The following is a 23,924-nucleotide window of genomic DNA, read 5'->3' as shown; positions in this document are numbered from 1 at the left end:
GCCGAGCCTTTTATTTACATAATGTCTATGGCTGCTTTTGTGCTACAAAGACAGAGTTGAGTAGTTGTGACAGAACTGGACCAGAAACTTTTTACAAAGATAGTTACAATCTGACCCTCTATAGAAACAAGTTGCTAGGGGTACGTGGGTGGCTCAGTCGGTCAAGCGTCTGACGCGTCTGACTCTTGATCTCAGCTCAGGTCTTGATCTCAGGGTTGTGAGTTCAAGCCCCAGGCTCAGCACTGGGTGTAAAGCTCTGAAGTTGTTGACCCATGCTCAACTGCATCATTAATTTCTGCTTTCATATTTATTATATTCCTTCTTATGCTTTCTTTTACTTTATAAAGGTGGTTGCATTTTATCTTCATTGTGAATTGTGGTTTTTTGCATTAAAAAGTGTTCTTTGTCATATTTAATGCTTTTTTTTTTACTTGAACTCTACTTATGTGAGGATTGCAACCCCGACTTTCTAACGGTTTCCATTTGTCTGCGATACTATTGTCCATCATGTTATATTTAGTCTTTCTGAATCACTTGGTTTTAGGTGTCCCTCTGGTACCCAGCATATAGTTAGATCTTGTGTATATGGAATATTATATGTATATAAACTTTATTTTTGTTATTTTTATTTATTTATTTTGAGAGAGTGTGCGAGTGTGCCCTGTCAGTGCAGAGCCCAACACACGGCTTGAACCCACAAACCACGAGATCGCGACCTGAGCCGAAGTCAGACACTTAACCGACTGAGCCACCCAGGCACCCCTATATGTATATACATTTTAAAACTCTCTGTGGCCTTGATACTTGATAGTTTTGGCTGGATATAAAATTCTTGGTTCACATTTCTTGATTTGAGTTTTCGTAAAATTCAGTTCTTTGGTTGCCTTGCTTTTTATGTAGCTTTTGAGAAGTCTGATGCCACTTAAATTCTGTTGCCTTTGGATCTTATTTATTTACTCGAGTGAAGATGCTGAGGAGTTTTTCTTTATCTTTTTTTTTTAATTTTTTATTTTTAATGTTTATTCATTTTTGAGAGACAGAGAGAGACAGAGCATGAGCAGGGAAAGGGCAGAGAGAGGGAAACACAGAATCTGAAACAGACTCCAGGCTCTGAGCTGTCAGCACAGAGCCTGACACAGAGCTCGAACTCACGGACTGTGAGATCATGACCTGAGCTGAAGTCGGACGCTCAACCAACTGAGCCACGCAGGTGCCCCTCTTTATCTTTAAGGTGTAATAATTTTATTTGGCTAAGTCTTAGATTTGATTGTTCTGGATGAGCTTTCTCAGGTATAGAGTGGGACCTTTCAGTATTTATATTCAGATCTTTTGATTTTTGTAAACTTATCCTGGATTATAGTTTTAAATATTCTGCTTTAACATTCTTTTTCTTTTAGAGACTTCAATTATACATATGTTGGATCTCTGCTTATATTCTGTTTCAACCACTTGAATTTTGTTCCTTGCTACTTCTTTTTAATATCATTTTTTTTTCTTTTTGGTTGGTTTCCTGTATTTCTTCAATGTCCCTTATTAATTTTTTATTCTAATCCTTCTTTGGGTCTGACGACATTTTAGCTTTATTTCTGATACAGATTTGTCTTTTCCTTTTGCTTGTTTCCTGAATTCAGTCACTTTTGTCTCATTTTCTGCCTGCTTTGTGTCTATTTCTGTTCTTAGTTTTTGAATTTCTGACCCATAGTGCTTATTTGAGGATATTTATTTCAATTAATTGTGTCACAGGGTTTTTTTTTTTTTAATTCTAGTTTGGGGGTTATTTAAAAATCGTAGTTTTTCATAAGCTGAAATATTTTGATTATCACCTTCTTATCTTTCTTTCTTTTCTTTTCTAAGTGAACACTGCTTTTGTATATTAATTATATAACATTGGTAGTTTAGAGTGGTTAATAATATTTCTAGGTTAAGAGTGCCCTCTTCTGTTACTCAATGAAGTGCAGTTTCTTTAAAGGATATTTTTGTTGTTTTTTTGGTGAGTGTGGGGATGAGTTATATATTGTTTTATTTTGGGGTTCCCTTTTGTCTTGTAGGATCTTACATTCCCCCCTTGCTTTTTCTCATCACTGCTTCGTCTCCCCAGGACACCAGTTCTTTCCACTGAATCATCTTCTTTCCCAGAAGCAATGCCTTTTTCATGCCACTACCTGAAGTGTCCTAGACCTTCACCCTTTGCTTGTAGACAGTCCTGTGGTACACCAGATTTTCCTTTCAGTATTTTCACACTCAAGATGGAATTTCTCCTTCTGGGAGTGAATCTGGCTCACGTTCAGGCCCCTCATTTCCCTCTTCTCTTTTCCCTGCTCTTTCAGAGCCCCCTACTTTCTACAGTGACTTGTGGGAGGTTGAGAGATAGCTTTGCTGGAATTTGGCATTTATTCTTCTGTTAAAAGGCAACTTAAAGTTTCTTATATTCTCTGTCTTCTGGTTAGTATGACAGCACTGGTTTTATGTTGATTTGTTTGTTCTTCTTGTTGATCTGAAGAATATTTTGGGAAAGGTGTTGAGAGATTTGGATTTAACTGGCCACCATTATCATTGAACAAATTGCAGCACTAATCTAGAATAAATTCTCAAGTGCTAACTTTTCCACCCCCATATCTTTGCTCATGCTCGCTCTTCTACATGGAACCCCCGCCCCTTTTTTATTTAGTTCCTAATATTCCCATCCCCCCTTCTTCTACAGTCTCTCCAACTGAAAATAAATTTTCTTTCTGAATTCCTATACTCTGCTCCAGGGAAGTATGTGTAATAGTTTGGCACACTCTGGAGTCAGACTATCCAACTCAAATCTCAGATCTCTTACTCTTTGTATGCCTTTGGGCAAATTACTTAAACCTTTATGTGCCTAAGTTGCTTTAACTGTAAAAATGGGAGTAGCAATACCTATATCATGGGTTTGTTGAGAAAATAAGTGGGTCATGGGGAACCAGCACAATACCTGACTCACAACAAGCATCTGTGAGATGTTAACTATTATTTAAATTTACTTTATGACATTTATTATATATGCCCTTATATTTTTATTATACAGATATAGGGTATAACTCTTCTTCTAGATTAAATACATGTTAAGGGCAGAAACCGTGTCTCTCAGTTCAGTGGGGAATAGACAGAATCAATAGTAATATGGTGCATAACATGTAATTGAGGTATTTGCAGGTACTATGGGGGCACAGAGGAAGTAATGACTGGTTTTGCCCAGAGTTGCTCCCTCACGTTACTGAAGCAGAAACAAAGTTTCAAAGAAGTTGATGAACTAGGAACCAACTCTTCTCTTCTGTGAGGCATTCTTGCAGGTCTGGTTTTTCAACTGCAGGATTCTTGATTAGGTTGGCCTTCTGGGTGGGGAAGGGAGAGAAAGAGTAGGCAGAGTGACCACTAAAAATGAAGCAGGGAAGGAATATTGGTATGAGGGACAGGGCATGTACTTTCCATAGCAAGGGGTCAGAGAGCAGGGTAAGAAGAGATTCAGGACTGGTTCTGTTGGGGATCCTTTTCTCCCCAGTTGAACACATCACGGGTTCAACCTGCCTGTGGTCCAAACCATAAGCCCCCTGAGTGGAGGGAAGGGGACCTAGGGTGAGAGTTGCCCTCTGACCAAGATGCAACTGAATTTAACCAGTGAAACAGTTCTGTTTAATTACTCTAGCATATTCTCAGTGGGGGTGATGTCACCCTGGGGGCAAAGTCACGCATAAGGGGGCAAAAATTTGTTCTTGAGGGGCGAGAGAATTTTATTCTTTTTATATATGAAGCACAGATAAACATATAGTACATAAGAAACATACAGCATATCTGGGGGTATTAAATTTTTATAGAAGGGGAGAGATTAGGGGAAAGCTGTTTAAAAAGGCTGCTCATTTTTGCTTTTAATTCTCTTGCCTTTGGAGAGGTGTCAAGCAAGAAATTGCTGTGGCTGAGGTCAAACAGGTTGTTGCCTGCTTTCTCCTCTAGGGTTTAAATTTGATAGAAAACCATGGGGGAAGGGAAGGGGGGAAAAGTTACAAACAGAGAGGGAGGGAGGCAAACCATAAGAGACTCTTAAATACAGAGAACAGAGAGTGGGCGGGGGTGGGGTGGTTTGGGAGAGGGGAAAGTGGGTGATGGACGTTGAGGAGGGCACTTGTTGGGATGAGCACTGGGTGTTGTATGTAAACGATGAACCACAGCAATCTACCCCCAAAACCAGGAGCACACTTTACACACTGTATGTTAGCCAGTTTGACAATAAATTATATTAAAAAAATTTAAAAAATAAAGGGCTGCTTGTGGGGCTGTAATGAAAAAAGGTAGAGAAACACTGTTGTAGCTTTATAATAGGTACTGATACCTGCTTATGACCTCTTTCAGTTCAGTGTTTTTCTTGCTATTCTTGTTAATCCTTCCAAAGAAATGTAGCAGTGATTGCTTTCTGTTTAGTGAGTGTGCCAAGCTGATTTCCTACATGGGGGACACAGACCTTGGAGCTCCCTCTGACTGCTCTTCTTCCATTCTTGGTGACTCACATCCGTCGGGTCTCTGCTCACAAATCATCTCTGTGCTTTCTAGCCTCCTGCGTTGCTTTTCTTCAGACTTTACCAGCACACAAGATTACATTTTTTATTTGTTTTGTCTACTTATTTATTTTCTGCCTTTTTTGCTAGAATGAATTCCCTTAGGTGTAGCAACTTTGTTTCCTCTCCACTTTATCCCTAGCCCCTAAGGCATGCCTGTAGATGGTAAGAACTTTCTAAGTATTTATTGAATGAATGTGTAAACTCACCACATTCCAAGAAGGTTCACGTTTGAGTCTTTCCATTCATGGATGTGGCATTTCTCTATTGTTTTCTTTTCTGTCCTTCCGGAAAAAAAAAATCTTCATAAGTCTTGGACATTTCTAGTTAGATTTATTTCTAATAAATCTATTCCTATTCTATTTTATTTGAAGTTTGTGGTTTCTTCTCCTGTGGATAAGAATCTTTTGATTATTTAATTTTTTTAAAATTTAGTCTTAATTTAATTTTATTTATTTTTTAATGTTTTTTTTTAAATTTATTTTTGAGACAGAGAGAGACTGAGCATGAGCAGGGGAGGGACAGAGAGAGGGGGAGACACAGAATCTGAAGCGGGCTCCAGGCTCTGAGCTGTCAGCACAGAGCCGGACGTGGGGCTCGAACTCACCAAGTGTGAGATCATGACCTGAGCTGAAGTCGGACGCTCAACCGACTGAGCCACCCAGGCACCCCAGTCTTAATTTTAGTTAGCACAAAGTATTATATTAGTTTCAGGTGTACAGTGTAGTAACTCAACACTTCCTTACATTACTTGGTGCTCATCATGACAAGTGCACTTCTTAATCTCCATCACCTACTTATTTTTTTTTAAGCTTATTTATTTATTTTTGAGAGAGAAAGTGCACATGTGTGTGTGCTCGAGAGGGGGAAGAGGGTAGGGCAGAGAGAGAGAGGGAGAGAGAGAGAATCTGAAGCAGGCTCCTTGCTGTCAGCGCAGAGCCCAACGTGGGGCTCCATCTCACAAACTTTGAGATTATATGACCTGACCCGAAATTAAGTGTTGGAGGCTTAACTGACTGAGCCACCAGGTGCCCCTAGGATGGTTCTTTTTTTTAATTTTTGAGGAACTTCTATACTGTTTTCCACAGTGGCTTCACCAGTTTGCATTCCCACTAACAGTGTAGGAGTGTTCCTTCCTCCACATCCTCACCAACACCTGTTATTTCTTGTGTTGTTACGTTTAGCCATTCTGACAGGTGTGAGGTGATAACTCAGTGTAGTTTTGATTTGCATTTCCCTGATGGTAAGTGAAGATGAGCATCTCTTCATGTGTCTGTTGACCATCTGTATGTCTTATTTGTAGAAATGTCTGTTCATGTCTTCTACCCATTTTTAATTGGATTATTTGGTTTTTGGATGTTGAGTTTTATAAGTTCTTTATTTATTTTGGATACTAACCCTTTACCAGATATGTCATTTGCAAATATCTTCCCTCATTCTGTATGTTGCCTTTGGTTTTGTTGATTGTTTCCTTTGCTGTGAAGAAGTGTTTTATTTTGATGTGGTCCCAATAGTTTACTTATTGCTTTTGTTTCTCTTGCCTCAGGAGACATATTTAGAAAAAAGTTGCTATGGCCCATGTCAACAACATTACTGCCTGTGTTCTCTTCTAGGATTTTTTATGGTTTCAGGTCTCACATTTAGGTCTTTAATCCACTAAAAAAAATTTTTTAATGTTTATTTTTTTTTGATTGATTGATTGAGAGAGAGAGAGAGACAGACAGACAGACAGACAGAGTGTAAGCAGGGGAGGGCAGAGAGAGAGAGAAAGGGAGACACAGTATCCGAAATAGGCTTTAGGCTCTGAGGTGTCTTCATAGAGCCTTACATGGGGTTTGAACTCACGAACCATGAGATCGTGACCTGAGCTCAAGTTGGATGCTTAACCAACTGAGCCACCCAGGCCCCCCTCTTTAATCCATTTTGAATTTATTTTTGCGTATGGTGCAAACAGTCCTTTTTTTTTTTTCTTTTTCATGATGCCATCCCAGCACCGTTTATTGAAGAGACTTTTCCCATTGGATATTCTTCCTCTTTTGTTGAAGATTAATCTACCATATAATTGTGGGTTCATTTCTGGGTTTTCTATTCTGTGCCATTGATCTGTGTGTCTTTTTTTTTTTTTTGTGCTAGTCTCAAGTGTTTTGATTACTGTAGCTTTGTAATAAAACTTGAAGTCCAGATTTGTGATGCCCCCAGCTTTGCTTTTCCTTTTCAGGATTGCTTTGACTATTCAAGGTCTTTGGTGGTTGCATACAAATTTTAGAATTGTTTGTCTTAGTTCTGTGAAAATTGCTATTGGTATTTTGATAGGGATTGCATTAAATCTGTAGATTGCTTTGGGTAGCAGGGATATTTTAACAATACTTATTCTTCCTATCTGTGAGCATGGAATGTCTTTCCATTTCTTTGTGTCATCTTCCATTTGTTTCATCAGTGTTTTATAGTTTTCAGAGTACAGGTCTTTTACCTCTTTGGTAGATGTATTCCTGGGTATCGTATTATTCCTGGTGCAATTGTAAGTGGGATTGTTTTCTTAATTTCTCTTTCTGCTGCTTCATTATTGTTGTGTAGAAATGCAACAGATTTCTGTACCTTGATTCTGTATCCTGCCACTTTACTGAATTTGTTTCTCAGTTCTAGCACTTTTTTTGGTGGAATCTTTCAGGGTGTGTGTGTGTGTGTGTGTGTGTATACATATGTATGTCTCATATCATGCAAATAATGAGAGTTTTACTTCTTTAGCAATTTGGATGCTTTTTTTTCTTTTTGTTGTCTGATTGTTGTGGCTAGGACTTTAGGTATTATGTTGAATAAAAGTGTTGAGAGCGAACATCCTTATCTTGTTCTTGACATTAGGGGAAAAGCTCTCAGTGTTTCCCCATTAAGGATGATGATAGCTGTGGGTTTTTCATATAAGGCCTTTATTAAGTTCAGGTATACTCCCTCTAAACCTACTTGCTGAGCGTTTTTATCATGAATAGATGTTGTACTTTGTCACATGCTTTTTCTGCATCTGAGATCATATGCTTCTTATACTTTCTCATATTGATGTGATGTATCATGTTGATTGATTTGCGAATATTGAATCACCCTTGTGACCTAGGAATAAATCCCACTTGATCATGGTGAATGATTTTTTTTAATGTATTGTTGGATTCAGTTTGCTAGTATTTTAAAGAGGATTTTTATGTGTCTGTGTTCATCAGGGATATTGCTCTGTAGTTCTCTTTTTTAGTGGTGTCTTTATCCAGTTTTTGTATCAGGATAATGCTGGCCTCAAAGAATGAATTTGGAACTTGTCCTTGCTTTTCTGTTTTTTTTTTTTTTTTTTGAAATAGTTTGAGAGAAATAGGTATTAATTTTTCCTTAAATGCTTGGTAGAATTCACCTGTGAAGCCATCTGTTCCTGAACTTTTGTTTGTTGTGAGTTTTTTGATTACAGATTTAATTTCTTGGCTAATCATTGGTCTCTTCAAATTTTCTATTTCTTCCTTTTTCAGTTGTGGTAGTTTACATGTTTCTAGAAATTTATCCATTTCTTCTAGGTTGTGTAATTTATTGGCATATAGTTTTTCATAATATTCTCTTACAAGAGTTTGTATTTCTGTGATATTAGTTGTTATTTTCTCCTTTCTCATTTGTGATTTTATTTGAGTCCTTTCTCCTTTTTCTCTTGATAAATCCGGCTAAAGGTTTTAAACCGTTTTTTTTTTCCCCCCAGAGAACCAGGCCCTGGTTTCATTGATTGGTTCTATTGTTTTTTTAGTTTCTATATAATTTATTTCTGCTCTAATCTTTATTATTTACTTACTTCTTCTAGACTTAGGTTTTGTTTGTTCTTTTTCTAGCTTCTTTAGGTGTAAGTTTATGTTGTTTATGGGAGATTTTTCTTCTTGAGGTAGGCCTATATTACTATAAACTTCCCTCTTTAAATTTTTTTTTTTCAACGTTTATTTATTTTTGGGACAGAGAGAGACAGAGCATGAACGGGGGAGGGGCAGAGAGAGAGGGAGACACAGAATCGGAAACAGGCTCCAGGCTCTGAGCCATCAGCCCAGAGCCCGACGCGGGGCTCGAACTCACGGACCGTGAGATCGTGACCTGGCTGAAGTCGGATGCTTAACCGACTGCGCCACCCAGGCGCCCCTAAACTTCCCTCTTAGAACCACTTTGGCTGCATCCCACAGGTTTGGACTGTTGTGTTTTCATTTTCATTTGTTTCCATGTAGTTTTTTATCTTTTTTTAAATGCTTATTTATTTTGAGAGAGAAAGAGAGCAAGGGAAGAGCAGAGAGATTCCCAAGAAATTTCTGGGCTGTCAGTGCAGAGCCCAATGTGGGGCTTGGTCCCATGAACCATGAGATCATGACCTGAGCCGAAATCAAGAGTTAAGACGCTTAACTGACTGAGCCACCCAAGTGCCCTACTTTTTTATTTCTTCTTGATTTCTTGGTTGACCCATTCATTATTTAGCGGCATGTTACTTAACCTCCATGTATTTGTGTGCTTTCCAGATTTTTTCTTGTGGTTGACTTCTATTTTTATAGTACTGTGGTCAGAAAAGATACATGGTATGACTTCAGTCTTTTTGAATTTGTTGAGGCTGGTTATGTGACCTAATATATGATCTTTCTGGAGAATGTTCCATGTACTTGCAGAGAATGTATATTCTGTTGTTTTAGGTTGGAATGTTCTGAATATATCTGTTAAATCCATCTGTTCCAGTGGGTCATTCAAAGCCACTATTTCCTTGTTGATTTTGTGTTTAGATGATTTGTCCTTTGACGTAAGTGGGATGTTAAAGCCCCCTACTATTATTGTATTACTATTGATTAGTTCCTTTATGTTTGTTAGTAAAGGTTTTGTGTATTTGGATGCTTTCATATTGGGTGCATAAATATTTACAATTGTTATATCTTCTTGTTGGATTGTCCCCTTTATTATTATGTAGTTTCCTTCTTTGACTCTTATTACAGTCTTTTTTCTTTTAAGTTTATTTATTTTGAGAGAGAGAGTGTGCACTACACCTGAGTGCACAAGCGGGGGAGGGGCAGAGAGAGGGAGAGACAGAATCCCAAGCAAGCTCTGTGCTGCCAGCATAGAGCCCAGTGTGGGGCTCACATCCACAAACCGTGAAATCATGACTTGAGTTGAGACCATGACCTGAGCCAAGATCAAGAGTTGGATGCTTAACCAACTGAGCCACTCAGGCACCCCGACAGCCTTTGTTTTAAAGTCTATGTTGTCTAAGTATTGCTACTCCAGTTTTCTTTTGACATTCATTTGCATGAGATGTGTTTCTCTACCCCCTCACTTTCTTTTTTTTTAATGAGTGTTACTTTTATTTTTTTTATTTTCTTTTTTTTACTTTATTAAAAAAATTTTTTTTCAATATATGAAGTTTATTGTCAAATTGGTTTCCATACAACACCCAGTGCTCATCCCAAAAGGTGCCCTCCTCAATACCCATCACCCACCCTCCCCATCCTCCCACCCCCCATCAACCCTCAGTTTGTTCTCAGTTTTTAAGAGTCTCTTATGCTTTGGCTCTCTCCCACTCTAACCTCCTTTTTAATTTTTTTCCCTTCCCCTCCCCCATGGGTTTCTGTTAAGTTTCTCAGGATCCACATAAGAGTGAAACCATATGGTATCTGTCTTTCTCTGTATGGCTTATTTCACTTAGCATCACACTCTCCAGTTCCATCCATGTTGCTACAAAGGGCCATATTTCATTCTTTCTCATTGCCACGTAGTACTCCATTGTGTATATAAACCACAATTTCTTTATCCATTCATCAGTTGATGGACATTTAGGCTTTTTCCATAATTTGGCTATTGTTGAGAGTGCTGCTATAAACATTGGGGTACAAGTGCCCCTATGCATCAGTACTCCTGTATCCCTTGTCTACCCCCTCACTTTCAATCTACAGGTGTCTTTAGGTCTGAAATGAGTCTCTTGTAGGCAGCATATAGATGGGTCTTGTTTTTTTATTCATTCTGTCACCCTGTGTCTTTTGATTGGAGTGTTTAGTCCATTTACATTCAAAGTAATTATCAATAGATACGTATCTGTTGCCATTTCATTACTTGTTGTTTCTGAAATTTTTCTCTGATTCTTTCTTCTCTTTCTCTCTCTCACAGTTTACTGGTTTTCTTCTTCCTTTTTTTTTAAGGTTTATTTACTTATTTTGAGAGAGAGAGAGGGAGGGAGAGGAAAAGAGAGAGGGAGAGAGAATTCCAAGCAGGCTTCACACTGTCAGCAGAGAGCAGGATGTGGGACTCGATCTCATGGACCTTGAGATCATGACCTGAGCTGAAATCAAGAGTTAGGCACTTAATTGACTGAGCCACACAGGTGCACCAGTTTTCTTTAGTGATGTATTTGGATTTCTTCCTCTTTATTCTTTACAAGTTTATTAAAGGTTTTAAATATATGGTTTCTATTAGGTTTGTATCTAATGTCTTCTGCATATAGCAGTCTGTATTCAGCTGATGATCATTCAAGTTTGAACCCTGTCTTTTTTCCTCTCCTCCCCATATTTTAGATATATCTTATTATATTTTATTTGTGTGTGTGTGTGTGTGTGTGTGTGTGTATTTTTGAATGTTTATTTGTTTTTGAGAGACAGAGAAAGAGCGCAAGCAGGATTGGGCCAGAGAGAGAGGGAGACACAGAATCCAAAGCAGGCTCCAGGCTCTGAGCTGTCAGCACAGAGCGCAATACAGAGCTCAAACCCACAAACCATGAGATCATGATCTGAGCCCAAGTCAGAGGCCCAACTGACTGAACCACCCAGGTGCCCCTTATATATATATTATATATAATATAATATATATTACATGTAATATATATATGCATAATATGTATATGTAATATATATCATAGATATATATAGCATATATATTATATATATTAATGTTTATTTATTTTTGAGAGGGAGAGAGACAGTATGAGCAAGGGAAAGGCAGAGAGAGATGGAGACACAGAACCCAATGCAGTCTATGGACTCTGAGCTGTCAGCACAGAGCCCGAAGTGCGGCTTGAATTCATGAGCCATGAGCTCATGACCTGAGCCAAAGTTGGATGCTTAACTAACTGAGCCACCCAGGTAGGTGCCCCTTATATTCTTTTATTTTGTGAATTCCTTGACTGATTTTTTTACAGAAACATTCATTTTTATTGCTTTTGTGTTTCCTTCTTTTATACTGTCATTTTTGGTCTCTCCACTCAAAGAGCCCCCTTTAATATTTCTTGCAGGCCTGATTTGGTTGAACTCTTTTAGTTTTTGTTTGTCTGGGAAACTCTTTATCTCTCCTTCTGTTGCTGGATAGAGCATCTTTTGTGGCAGATATTTCCCATTCAGCACTTTGAATATACCATGCCATTCCCTTCTGGCTTACAAAGTTTTTGTTGAAAAGTCTCCTGTTAGCCTTATGGATTTTCCATTGTAAGTAACTGTCTTCTTTTTTTTTTTTTTTTTGCTTTAAAAATGTTTTCTTTACCACTATATTTTGCCATTTAATTACAATATGTCTTGGTTTGGGTCTGCTTTTGTTGATTTTGATTTGAGTTCTCTGTGCCTTCTGAATCTGGATATCTGTTTCCTTCCCCAGATTAGGAAATTTTTCGGTTACTACTTCCTCAAATAAATTCTCTGCCTCCTTTTCTGTCTCTCTTCTTCGTCTGGGACTCCTATACTATGAATGTCATTGCATATGATGGAGTCACTGAGTTCCCATTTTGCATGATTCTTTTTTCTCTCTTTTATTCAGCTTGATTACTTCCTATTACTCTGTCTTCTAGGTCACTAATTCATTCCTCTTCTTCCATTCTTCTGTTCATTCCATCAAGTGTGTTTCTCATTTTGTTTATTGAGCCCTTTATCTCTGCTATATTATTCTTTATCTTTGTGCTAAGGGTGTCAACTCATGTCTTCCACTATTTTTCTTAAGTCCAGTGATTATCCTTATGATAATTGCCTTAAATTCTCTATCAGTAATGTTACTTATATCTGTTTCTCTTAGATCTCTGGTCATGGCCTTGTCTTCGTATTTCATTTGGGATAAATTTCTCTGTTTCCTTGTTTTGTCTGCTTCTCTGTGTCTGTTTCTGTGTGTTAAGAAAGTCAGCTATGTCTTCTGATCTTGAAAGTAGTGACTTTATGAAGAAGAGGTCTTGGAGTGCCCTACAGTGCAGTCTCCTCTGTTCACCAGAACCTGGCACTTCAGGAGAGTATCCTATATGTGCTGCTATGTGTGTAGTCTGCTGTAGTATCTGAATCACTTTTCCCTTCAGTGCAGTTGTTTGCACTGATTCTCTGCCTGTTGTGGGCTGTGCTTGCTCTCTGTGGTGTTAGTGGGGCCCAGGCAGGGTGGGCATGCCTGCCGGGGAACTTGAGAGCAAGTGGTGGTGTTAGCAAAATTTGTGCTGGGTCACTAGTTCTATACTGGATTTCCTGAAGCACTATGGTGGCTGGGGGCTGCGTGCTGGTGTTGCTGGGGGCATGAGGCTGGCCATGGTATGCATCAGTGGCTGGGACTAATCTGAACCCGGTGGCTGGGCACGGTGAACTGCGATGGCTGGGTACTGCATCTTTTTGTTGTAGTTTATTTGTTGTTTTAGTTTCCTATTGCTAGTTTGACAAATTACCACCAATTTAGTGGCTTAAAACAACATGAACTTATAGTTCTGGAGGTCTGAAGTTCAAATCAGTTCCATTCTGTTAAAATGATGGTGTCAGCAGGTGTGTATTCATTCTGGAAGCTGGAGGAGAGAATCAATTTCCTTGTCCTTTCGAGTTTCTAGATCCTACTAACATTCCTCAGCTTGGGCCCCATCCTCCATCTTTGAAGCTCGTTGGTTTAACTGCTGCTTTTGTCCTTGAATCTCTCTCTAACCCTGATCTTCTTGTCTCTCTCTTATGAGGACCAAGGTCACTACATTGGGCTCATCTGGATAATCTTGGATAATCTCCCTATCTTAATCAATTGCAGAGTCCCTCTGCCATGTAAGGTAACATGGTCACAGATGGATGTGGACATTTTGGGGGGGCCTGTTTTTAGCCTACCATACTTGTTCTTATAGATCTATTGAAAATGACTAGTTTTTCTGTGTTCTTATATTTGGGTACACTTTGCCAAACTCCATTATTTGCATGTGTTTTTCTCTTGTTTTCAAGTGATTTCATACTTGTTTTCAGTTGATTCTCTTAGATTTACTGGAAGTTGCGTTATTCCCTTTCTTCCTAGTATTTATAGCTCATTTTGTTCTTGCCTCTCTCCATGTCATCTAGAATCTCATAGCTAATGCTAAATAATAGCTATGAGAACATGCATCTTTGTATTGTTCTTGACTTTACTAGAAATTGCTTCATTATTTTACCAGCAAGGATGGTGGTTTCTAATAAACACTCTTAAATTAACGAGTTTCTATCAAATTAAATCTCAGTTGACTAAGATTTTTAGTCAGGAACATGTATTAAATGTGTTAACCATAATGGATATAGAAGTAACCATGTGGCCTTTCCCTTTTAATCTATTAATACTTTCCCAATAATGATCACCTCTGTATTCCTGGAATGAATCTTCCTTGATCATAGTGTATTGTTCTTTGAAGGTACTGCTGACTTATGTTTACAAATATTTTATTTTAGGTTTTTGCATTTATAATGATAAGTGAGTTTGGCATAGTGTGTTTTGTAACTGCTTGCACAATTTGGGAATTGTGGATATCCAGTCATCTTGAGTAAATTGGGAAACTTTCTACCTTTTTGTATGGTCTGCAACTTAAATAGTATTGAGGTTATCGGTTTTTGAAAGTTTCATAAGTATAAAGTTCCTTGGACTACTGCTAGTTATCTTTAAATTCTGTACCCAATAGTGAGATTCCATTATTCTGAAACACCTGTACTTTCTTACCTACTCTGTCTTACAACATTTGAAGTACAGCTTGTGACCTGTGGAACAGGTTTTCTCTGGGCAAAGCTGCCCAATCCATAAAGAAGGGTCACATCTACCAATGTGGCTTCATTCATAGGAACCTGTCAGGCCAGGGGTTTACACAATAAAGGCTTGGTTCCCTTGAGACTTTTCTTTTTTTCAGGTGCTTTGGGAGTTGTCTTTATGATTTATTAATCATGGCAGTGTTGCTGTGAAACTTCTTAGCAAATCGTTTTTCAGTTCCTCAAAGAAGAGCACTTCTCAATGCTCTGCTCAAGTGTTGCTCCCTGCTCAGAATTTGAAATTGATACTTACCTGTATAAATGAGGTTGTCTAAGCCCGAATTGCAGTTTTAGGTTAGTAAACCAGGGGAGTTTGCAGTGACTGGATTTAAGTAATTTTTAAAAGGGATCCTCTGACTGGGTATCTTTTGATTTTAAATCTTACATTAAGATTGAGTTTACATAAATGTAAAAGTGGTGTTTCTCAGACTGCCACCACTAATTTCTAAATTAAAGTACTACTGAAATTGTCCTGTGTAAGTGATTCCATGACAAGATAGCATTCTATTTTATAGATTTTATTTTTTAAGTAATCTCTATACCTACTGTGGGGCTCAAACTCACATCCCTGAGATCAGGAGCTGCATGCTCTATAAAAGGTAGCATGTTTGTATAGAGTGTAAGTTGATTTCTCATTCTTTCCCCCCTGCAGTAAAACAGATCATCAGTAACATTTCAATATTTAATGAAACCTGCTTGAGATGGAGAAGTACAAAAACAGCTGATACAGAGGAGATGTATTCAGTAAGTTACTCTATGTATAGATGTTGTCTTGTGTGGGAGGCTTAAAAAATATCAGTGAACCTAAAAATCTACTTCTACAGCTGTGATTATCAATGGCGGATTGATAGTGGCAATTGCAAGCACAAGCAAGAAGATGGGCACTTTAGTGCATATTTGAAGAGAGGGACCTTGGGGATTGATGAGTAAGTCATGAAAGTTTCTTTGGGCACGTAGCCCGATGCAGAGCTGATGCTCATACAGGATCCGTGAAACGAATCCATGGCTTTTGCATGTGTCTCTGACCAGGGTATGAACATATCATCTAGGGAGCCAAGGGGAATTTTTGAAGCTAGATGCAGTTGTGAATAAGAAAGGTAAAGCCCGTGGGATGAGCTGCTACTAGAAGAATTTAAGTGGGCAGAAAAGTATGTGTATTGGCCCCTGTACTGGGATATTCCAGGAAAATGGAGGGAATGTCAGAAGGGGGCAGGCAGAGGAGAAGAATCCTGCCGAGGTTTTACCAGACCAGCTTGGAGTTTACTAATTCAGGTCCTGCTCTGGAGAAGGCTTAGTTCAGATTCCTCTTTCTTTTTTTCTTTCTTTCTTTCTTTCTTTCTTTCTTTCTTTCTTTCTTTCTTTCTTTCTTTCTTTCTTTCTTCCTCCCTCCCTCCCTCCCTCCCTCCCTCCCTCCCTTCCTTCCTTCCCTCCCTCCCTCCCTCCTTCCTTCCTTCCTTTTGTTCTTTCTTTCTTTCTCTTGCTTTCTTTCTCTCTTTTAACTTTTATTTAATGTTTATTTAATCTCTCTTTTAACTTTTATTTATTTAATGTTTTATTTAATGTTTATTTAATTAATAATATTTAATATAAAAATATTTTATTTTTGAGAGAGAGACAGAGTGTGAGCAGGGGAGGGGCAGAGAGAGAGGAGTCACAGAATCTGAAGCAGGCTCCAAGCTCTGAGCTGTCCACCCAGAGCCCTGTGTGGGGCTTGAACTCACAAGCCGTGAGATCATGACCTGAGCAGAAGTCGGATGCTTAACCAACTGAGCCACCTGGACACCCCTTCGTTTTCTTTCTAGGAAAATGTTCTGTGGCTTTGCTCCTGTAGTTTTGCTCATTGTATATGAGCAGACTTTCACATTGCTCATTGTATATGTGAGAACGAGACCAAGAAAATTGTCAGTACCGGGGCCTTGGCCTTTCGCACATTTTGATTTAAAGCTATTTTTATTGCGCTGATATATCGTGGCGACAGTATTTATGGTATTACGTCTCTAATATTTGTTTACTGTTGTATTTCACTTTTTGAAGGAACTTTAGAGTTAAGAGCCAGATTGCTCATGAGAAAAGGTTTGGAGGCATTTGGAGCCTTCCAGGCCAGCCATTCACCTAGTGAACTTTTCTGTGTTTCAGTTCCACATTCAGGGCCAGAGATGGTATCAGAAGGAATTTTCCCAGGAAATAATCTTTAATATCACTACCAGCAGTCAGGCTCCCGAGGTGTGCTTGGACCTGCATCCGGGCACCAACTACAGTGTCCACGTCCAGGCTTTGTCTTCTGAACTTCCTGTGGTCTTCTCCCTGACAACCCAGATAACAGGTAAATCTTGAATAACAGCATTTGGATGAACGAAGTCACCACAGAGCCGTAGATGGGCCCAGATAGAGAGAAACACTATTGCTTTCTATCATTAAAGAATGAACTCGAAGAGCGAGAGGAAAAAGGGCGTGGAACTGGAGAGACTAACTGTGACTGTAATATTTTATTCCTTAAAAAGACAGCTGAAACAAACCATTAATGCGAATTAAATCCGGCTAGCGTGTCTATGAATGCTGGTTACATTCCTTCCGGATATTTGAAATAGTTCAAACATTTCATACCTAAAAAGAATTTTCTCTCATTAGTACTGTTTCTCAGTAACATGAGTTAATCGTCATTCTGTCGCAAGTGCCTCAAGAGTCTGTCCTTTCCAGGGAGAAGTGATAGGCAGTCCCACTCTGGTCCCTGGAAAATTCACTTTCCTCTCATTTTCTTGTCTCTCTTCAAATCTGGGAGAGTTGAGCTAAGACTCGGAGTATTGCCTTCTTGTTTCTTACTTCACCGAGCAATTAGAAGTCATCACGGAGGACTTGCCTCTCCCAAGTCTCCCATTGCTACTCTCGTGCAGAACCGTGTGTTCTGTCTTCTCTCTGGTCCCCACTCCTCAGGCGACTGCTCCCCTCAATGGGTGTGTTGGATCCCATCCCTTCCTGCCCAGTCATCATCCCCAGTAGAGAAATCATCCCAGCACTGCACAAGCATGTTGTAGGATCTCCATTTTTAAATTTTTTTTTTTTTTAACGTTTATTTATTTTTGGGACAGAGAGAGACAGAGCATGAACGGGGGAGGGGCAGAGAGAGAGGGAGACACAGAATCGGAAACAGGCTCCAGGGTCCGAGCCATCAGCCCAGAGCCTGACGCGGGGCTCGAACTCACGGACCGCGAGATCGTGACCTGGCTGAAGTCGGAAGCCCAACCGACTGCGCCACCCAGGCGCCCCAGGATCTCCATTTTTAAATGAAAACCAAAGAAACTAAAAAACTCACTTCCTTTGAGCCCGTATTCCCCCCAGCTACTTCTTTTTTAAATTTTTTTTTTTTCAACTTTTATTTATTTTTGGGACAGAGAGAGTCAGAGCATGAACGGGGGAGGGGCAGAGAGAGAGGGAGACACAGAATCGGAAACAGGCTCCAGGCTCTGAGCCATCAGCCCAGAGCCTGACGCAGGGCTCGAACTCACGGACCTCGAGATCGTGACCTGGCTGAAGTCGGACGCTTAACCGACTGCGCCACCCAGGCGCCCCTCCCCCAGCTACTTCTTTCAGCATCCCCTTTACCATAAAACTCCTTGAAAGAAGTGTCTGTTCTATAGACTCCACATCCTTACTTCAGGTACTTCCTTTAACTGTTTCCAAACTGGAGGTGGTTGTCCTGGCCACACTGCTTTACTGAAAGTGTCTCCATCTTGCAAAATCCGCTGCCCAATTTTGTTTTTATTTAATTTTTATTCCCTTCCCCGCCCCCCCCACCCCCTCCCCCACCATAGCATTTGGCATTCCTGCCTTCTTGAAATACAGTTTCTCTGGGCTTTTAGGTCCTCCTGCCTCACTGGCTGCTCCTTCTCAGTCCTCTTTGCTGGCTCCTCTTTGCTCAGTCCTCTTTTACGGATGCCCTCTCTGCCTGTTCCTCTTCCTTTTTCTTCATTATCTACCCCCTCTGCCCAGCTAAGAATATTGCCTGTATGCTGAGGATTCCCAGATATGTATCCTAGTCCCAGATTCTCCCCTGAGTGCCATGCTCATATATCCAGTCACCTTTTAAACAACTTCTTGCACACCCAATTGACAAGTCCAAGAGGATTTTGATTTCTCAACTCTTCTCTCACCTTCAAAGCCATTTTCCGTCCAGGCTTCCCTATCTTGGTTATTGGCATTCCTGTTCACCTGTTGCTCAGGCGGAAAAGCTTCTACCCTTCCCAACCAACTTCTGCTTTTGTTTCTAAAATATATTTGGAATCCACCCACTTCTCTCCATCTTCACCTTCACCACAAAGCAACCTTATCCAAGTCAGCAACCTCTTGCTTGGACTCCTACACTGACTTTCTTACTGGTCTTTCTGCTTTCACCGGTGCCTGTCAGTCTCCCACCCCTTACTCCCACTCCCAAGTGTGGTGAGACCATAACTTTAAAAAAATGGTCTGAGTCTGACTTCTGACTCAGAAGTCAGAGTGATCTTTTAAAAATGCATAGGAGAATGTGTCATCCCCAGCTCAAAACCGTCCAATGAGTTTTCATTAGCATTAGAATAGAATCCACGTTCTTACCATGAAGCATGGAGTCTGGCTCCCTGCCTCCCTGACTACATCTCTGCTCTCTCTGTTTCTAGCTAGCATCTGCTGCCCTCCTGCCTTCTTCGCTGTTCCTCAGATGGGTCACACCTGTTTGTGCATCCAGGCCTTTCCATTTACTGTTTAGTGTTCCTGGTGCACACTCTGCACATGGCTTCTTTATAATCATCCAGGTCTCTGCTCAGATGCCAGTACCTTAGAGAAGCTCTCCCTGCCCGTCCTTTCAAAAATAACCTCCGTCTCCACCCCATCATTCGCTATCCACTTATCCTGTGTGAATTTCATCATAGAACTTGTTTTCAGAACTTGTATTTAAAAAAATTTTTTTAACGTTTATTTATTTTGAGAGAGAGAGAGAGGGGGAGAGAGAGGGAGGGAAGGAGGGAGGGGCAGGCTGCAAGAGCAGGGGAGGAACAGAGAGAGAGGGAGACAGAATCCCAAGCAGGTTCCAGGCCGTCAGTGCAGAGTCCGACACAGGGCTTGAACCCACAAACCATGAGATCATGACCTGGGCCCAAATCAAGAGTCGGACGCTTCACCGACTAGGCCACCCAGGCACCCCCAGAATTTGTGTTTTTTAGTTTACTTGTTTATTTGCTTTTCCCCAACTAAGCTCCTTGAAGGCAGAGATGTAAAGATAGTGCTGGCACATAGCACAACAAACCCTGAATGGCCATTGCATGGTATTGGCATTGAGGGGATGGCTGGTGAGTTAAGAAAGGCTTTCAAAAAAAAAAAAAAAAAGAATTTACTAAGTTTTAGGCTGGAAGGAGAAGTAATGTCCAATTGGGCATCTCTCTGTGGTGACTTAGTCAAATGAATACCTATTTAGTTTCCTGCTCTGTGGTCCTTACCGTGTTTGGCTGGTTTGTACTGCTAATTTAAATCAGTATTTCAAATTTTTGAGTTGGATAAGGGAGTCTCTTCTTGAGGAGACATTTATTTTAATCTTGTTTTGTAGGCTAACTATAGCCCCCTTAGCTGAAGCGCCCTCTACTCATGGCCACCAGGGGACACTGTTGAGCTATTTAAGTCCATTGAGACCCTTCAAAAAGTTCTTTGTGACAACGGCTGCATATTTTCCAACTCTACCCTACTTTAAAGAATTTGAAATTTTAAAAAAGTGAAAAATTCAAGTTGTTATGATCTTTTCAAAAGGTAAAAAACAAACAAAAAACCACCCAAACTCTCTTTTTTTATAAAAGGGGAAAAAAGAGAGCCTTATGTGTTGATAGGAAGAGGTATGCCTTGATTGCCTAAGATATGGCTGTGTTTCAATAAAATCCTGAACTTTTCAATCTTACCAGAAATGTGAGGCAAGGGATTTGGGCCTGGAAAACTCAGCAGCTGATTTCCCAGAAGGAAAGTGAATGGAATTTCCCTTCCGAATGCCTTACATTAAACTAAATCTTCCTGATGGGAACAGGATGAAGAGTAGTGCTTTAAATATATCGCTGACCTCAGAGGAGGGTGCAAGTTCTAGGCACGTTGAAGGGCAGAGGAAAGTGTTGGAGTGAGAAAAGGAGAACATGTTGGCCTGAGGGGGGGGGGGGGGGAGACCAGGTCCTCTCCCAGGGCTTGTGCCTCAGGGCTGACAGGCTCCCTCAGGTAGAGCCCAGTGAGCTGAATTCCTCAGAAGAGCTCCACTACTTACACTCCTTTTAGGACAGGGTAAAGAGCAAACTCCATCCTTGGTGTAGACCCAGAGTCAGAAGAGCTTTCACACGTTGGTTATGCTATTTTCTAGCCAAGTCAGAAAGCTTGTCTTCCCATAGGGAGAGAGAAAAAACCAGAGAGGGGAAAGTGGGGGACGGGGGAGAGAGAAAACAAATGTGTGTGGAAAGGTTAAGCTAAACCACTTGTGTACACAACACGGTGATAATTTGAGGTTGAATATTTATTATAGAATCAAGAATGCTGGAGGAGAAAAGGGAAGAAAGGATGTCAAGGAAACCATTCCTTCCCAAGGTGCCCTTTAGTACCAAGGCTGGAAACTAATATGGGAAATTTCCCATCTCTGCCTGCATTCGGGAAAAGAAAAAGAGAATGTACTTTTTTCAGATATTCAGGAAAGCAATCAAAAACATAGGTATGTCCTGAGCATTAGCAGACTGTCCCTTTAATGGAGAGAATGGAGAGGTCTAGTCAGGGTAGCTCTGATTCCCCCACAGGACTAGAAGCCACAGCCCCCACGTCTGATATCTCCTCTCTTCCTATTGGGTGTCCCCAGAAAGCACTGTACAGGACCAAGTCTGGTGAGTTCTTCTGCCAGAGGCTTCTTGTCCGTGGTTGGCTACCCATAGACTTCCCAAGGACAGTGCACCCCTGTGTCCTCTGAGAACCCTATTTCCTTAGGCTGTTTCCAGGGTACCACACTTATTCCTGCTGGTCCCCCTCACTCCCAGGGGGCAGAAGCTGCAGTAGAGGTCCGGAGAGGGACTGGCCTTCATCCCAGCTGTTCCTGTGTTTGTCCGGACTCTCTGAGAGTCTTTCATGGGCACAAGTTCTTTGACATCTGGGTACGTAATGTTAGACCAGAAGGAAGGTATGGCCCTTCCATACCTCCATGGGCCACCTATTCTCTCATCCCCCGAACTCTCCCAGCTACTTTCTAGCAGATCTAAATCCCAAACCTCCAAGTGAATGGCTATGTGGGGATGGGTATCTCCCAGTTCCCCTCACTGAAAGCATCCACACCCTGACCTAGGCCCCATGGAGACAAGATGATACACCGCAGAGGAAAATAGGCTGGGTGTGTTATTTTCTTGTATTAGCGTTAGCTTTTACAAAATATGAATGAGAACATTTCTTTACATCAGAAGCCTAAAAACCAGAGTTTCTGTGTGTGGTGGAAGAGTGTGGGAGGGGCATGGGGTGATTTAACAATTTAACCCAGCAAATATTTATTGACTGGTTATATACAAAGACCTGTGCTAAGTGCTGAAGCGGGGGATGTAAAGATGAAGAGAAGATTGTTCCTTTTCCCCGGAAGGCCAAGTCTCACAACTTCATTGATAGGGGGAATGTAGCCAGCCTTGTAATGGCTGCTGACTTACGGTGCAAGCTACCATTGTTTCTATTGCTGTTAGTTTCAGTTGATCATGCCTCCCCAAGTGTGCAGTGTGATCTGCTGGGGAGGTGCTAAGGATTCAAAAAGAACCAACGTGGTGTCTTTGTATGTATTTATTTATGTGTGTCATTTCCTTGTATTTACTTGAAATTTATAGCATAAAGTTGGGGCTTTAGTTTTGGCACAGATTCAATTTTCTTTTCCGTTCTTTTTATTCATGTTGGTGTGTTTTAGAGGAATTTTAACACATTTTCACTTATATTACTTCCTTTCTCTTACTGATTTTAATAGTTTGCCTACATTAATGATATTAACCTTTGTTATACATATTATAACCCACCTCCTGGGTTATTTACTGTTTATTTTTCTTGTCAGTATTCTTTTTTAACATTTTAGACATTTAAAAATTTCATGTAATCAATTCTATTGATTCTTTTATAGTTTCTGCCTCTGGTCATGCCAAGAAAAACCTCCCCCCACCCTGAAATTAGATCAATTCTTATTCTGTAATATTGTCTAATGCTTCATTGTCTTCTTTTTTTTTTTAAAGTAATCTCTGGGGGCGCCTGGGTGGTGCAGTCGGTTAAGCGTCCGACTTCAGCCAGGTCACGATCTCGCGGTCCGTGAGTTCGAGCCCCGCGTCGGGCTCTGGGCTGATGGCTCAGAGCCTGGAGCCTGTTTCCGATTCTGTGTCTCCCTCTCTCTCTGCCCCTCCCCCGTTCATGCTCTGTCTCTCTCTGTCCCAAAAATAAATAAACGTTGAAAAAAAATTAAAAAAAAAAAAAAGTAATCTCTGTGCCCAATGTAGGGCTTGAACTCACAACCCCAAGATCAAGCGTCAGATGCTCTACTGACTGAGCCATCCCTCTGATGCTTCTTGATAGTTTTGCTTTTTGCCTTTAAACTTAGACCCATTTGGAATTGATATATAGTATAAGGCTAAATTTACAGGGTATTTTTTTTCCCTAACTGATAAGCCAGTTTCCCACCACCTTTTTTTTTTTTAATTCTTACATTATTATTATTTTTTTAATATTTATTTATTTTTTAGAGAGAGAGCACGAGAGGGAGAGGGGCAGAGAGAGAAACAGACAGAATTAGAGGCAGGCTCCAGGCTCTGAGCTGTCAGCACTGAGCCTGATGTGGGGTTCAAACTCACAAGCCATGAGAATATGACCTGAACTGAAGTCGGACACTTAACCAACTGACCACCCAGGTGTCCCCCATACTACCTTTAGAAAGACTGTCTGTGCCATGCACTATATTCTCATTTATTTGTTCGGATCTCTTTCTAGACTGTGTGGTTTCTTCCATTCCTTTGCTTGTCCTGGGCTTGTACCATACTATTTCAATTATTGTAATTTTATGCTATATTTAATTTTTTATAGGGAAAGTTCTCCTTCACTGCTTTTCTCCTTACTCTCCAGAGTTTTCTCACATGGCAGTCCCCATATTTTCCTTTGTCATTTGCTTCTGGGGCCTTCCCCCATCTTACATACCCAGGGTGGAAGAACTACACTCTCCAGCCCAGACATGACCCATTTCTGGCCTTGGGTCTGATTTGATTTAAATCAGTAATGAGGCTAATGTAAAGAAAAGCACATCTACCCAGGACAGCAGCTGGGGCCGGGGGGTGGGGTGGGGCGCGGGACTGGGAATAGCACCTCG

At 40.5% G+C, this 23,924-nt stretch overlaps 1 protein-coding gene across 2 annotated transcripts in view; it reads left to right on the top strand.

The window, feature by feature from the left end:
- SUSD1 (sushi domain containing 1) overlaps positions 1 to 23,924 on the top strand; it is a 251,374-nt gene that overhangs the window by 84,706 nt on the left and 142,744 nt on the right. For both annotated transcript variants that reach the window (XM_043565905.1, XM_043565904.1), the window contains exons 11-12: positions 15,228 to 15,319; positions 16,712 to 16,898. In XM_043565905.1, the coding sequence (XP_043421840.1) occupies positions 15,228 to 15,319; positions 16,712 to 16,898 (279 nt within the window). The remainder of the gene's footprint in view (positions 1 to 15,227; positions 15,320 to 16,711; positions 16,899 to 23,924) is intronic.

The sequence above is a fragment of the Prionailurus bengalensis genome, chromosome D4, assembly GCF_016509475.1.
Source record: "Prionailurus bengalensis isolate Pbe53 chromosome D4, Fcat_Pben_1.1_paternal_pri, whole genome shotgun sequence".
Classification (NCBI taxonomy): domain Eukaryota; kingdom Metazoa; phylum Chordata; class Mammalia; order Carnivora; family Felidae; genus Prionailurus; species Prionailurus bengalensis.
The sequence above is the reverse complement of the archived record's forward strand: the minus strand, read 5'-3'. Positions and strand labels throughout refer to the sequence as shown.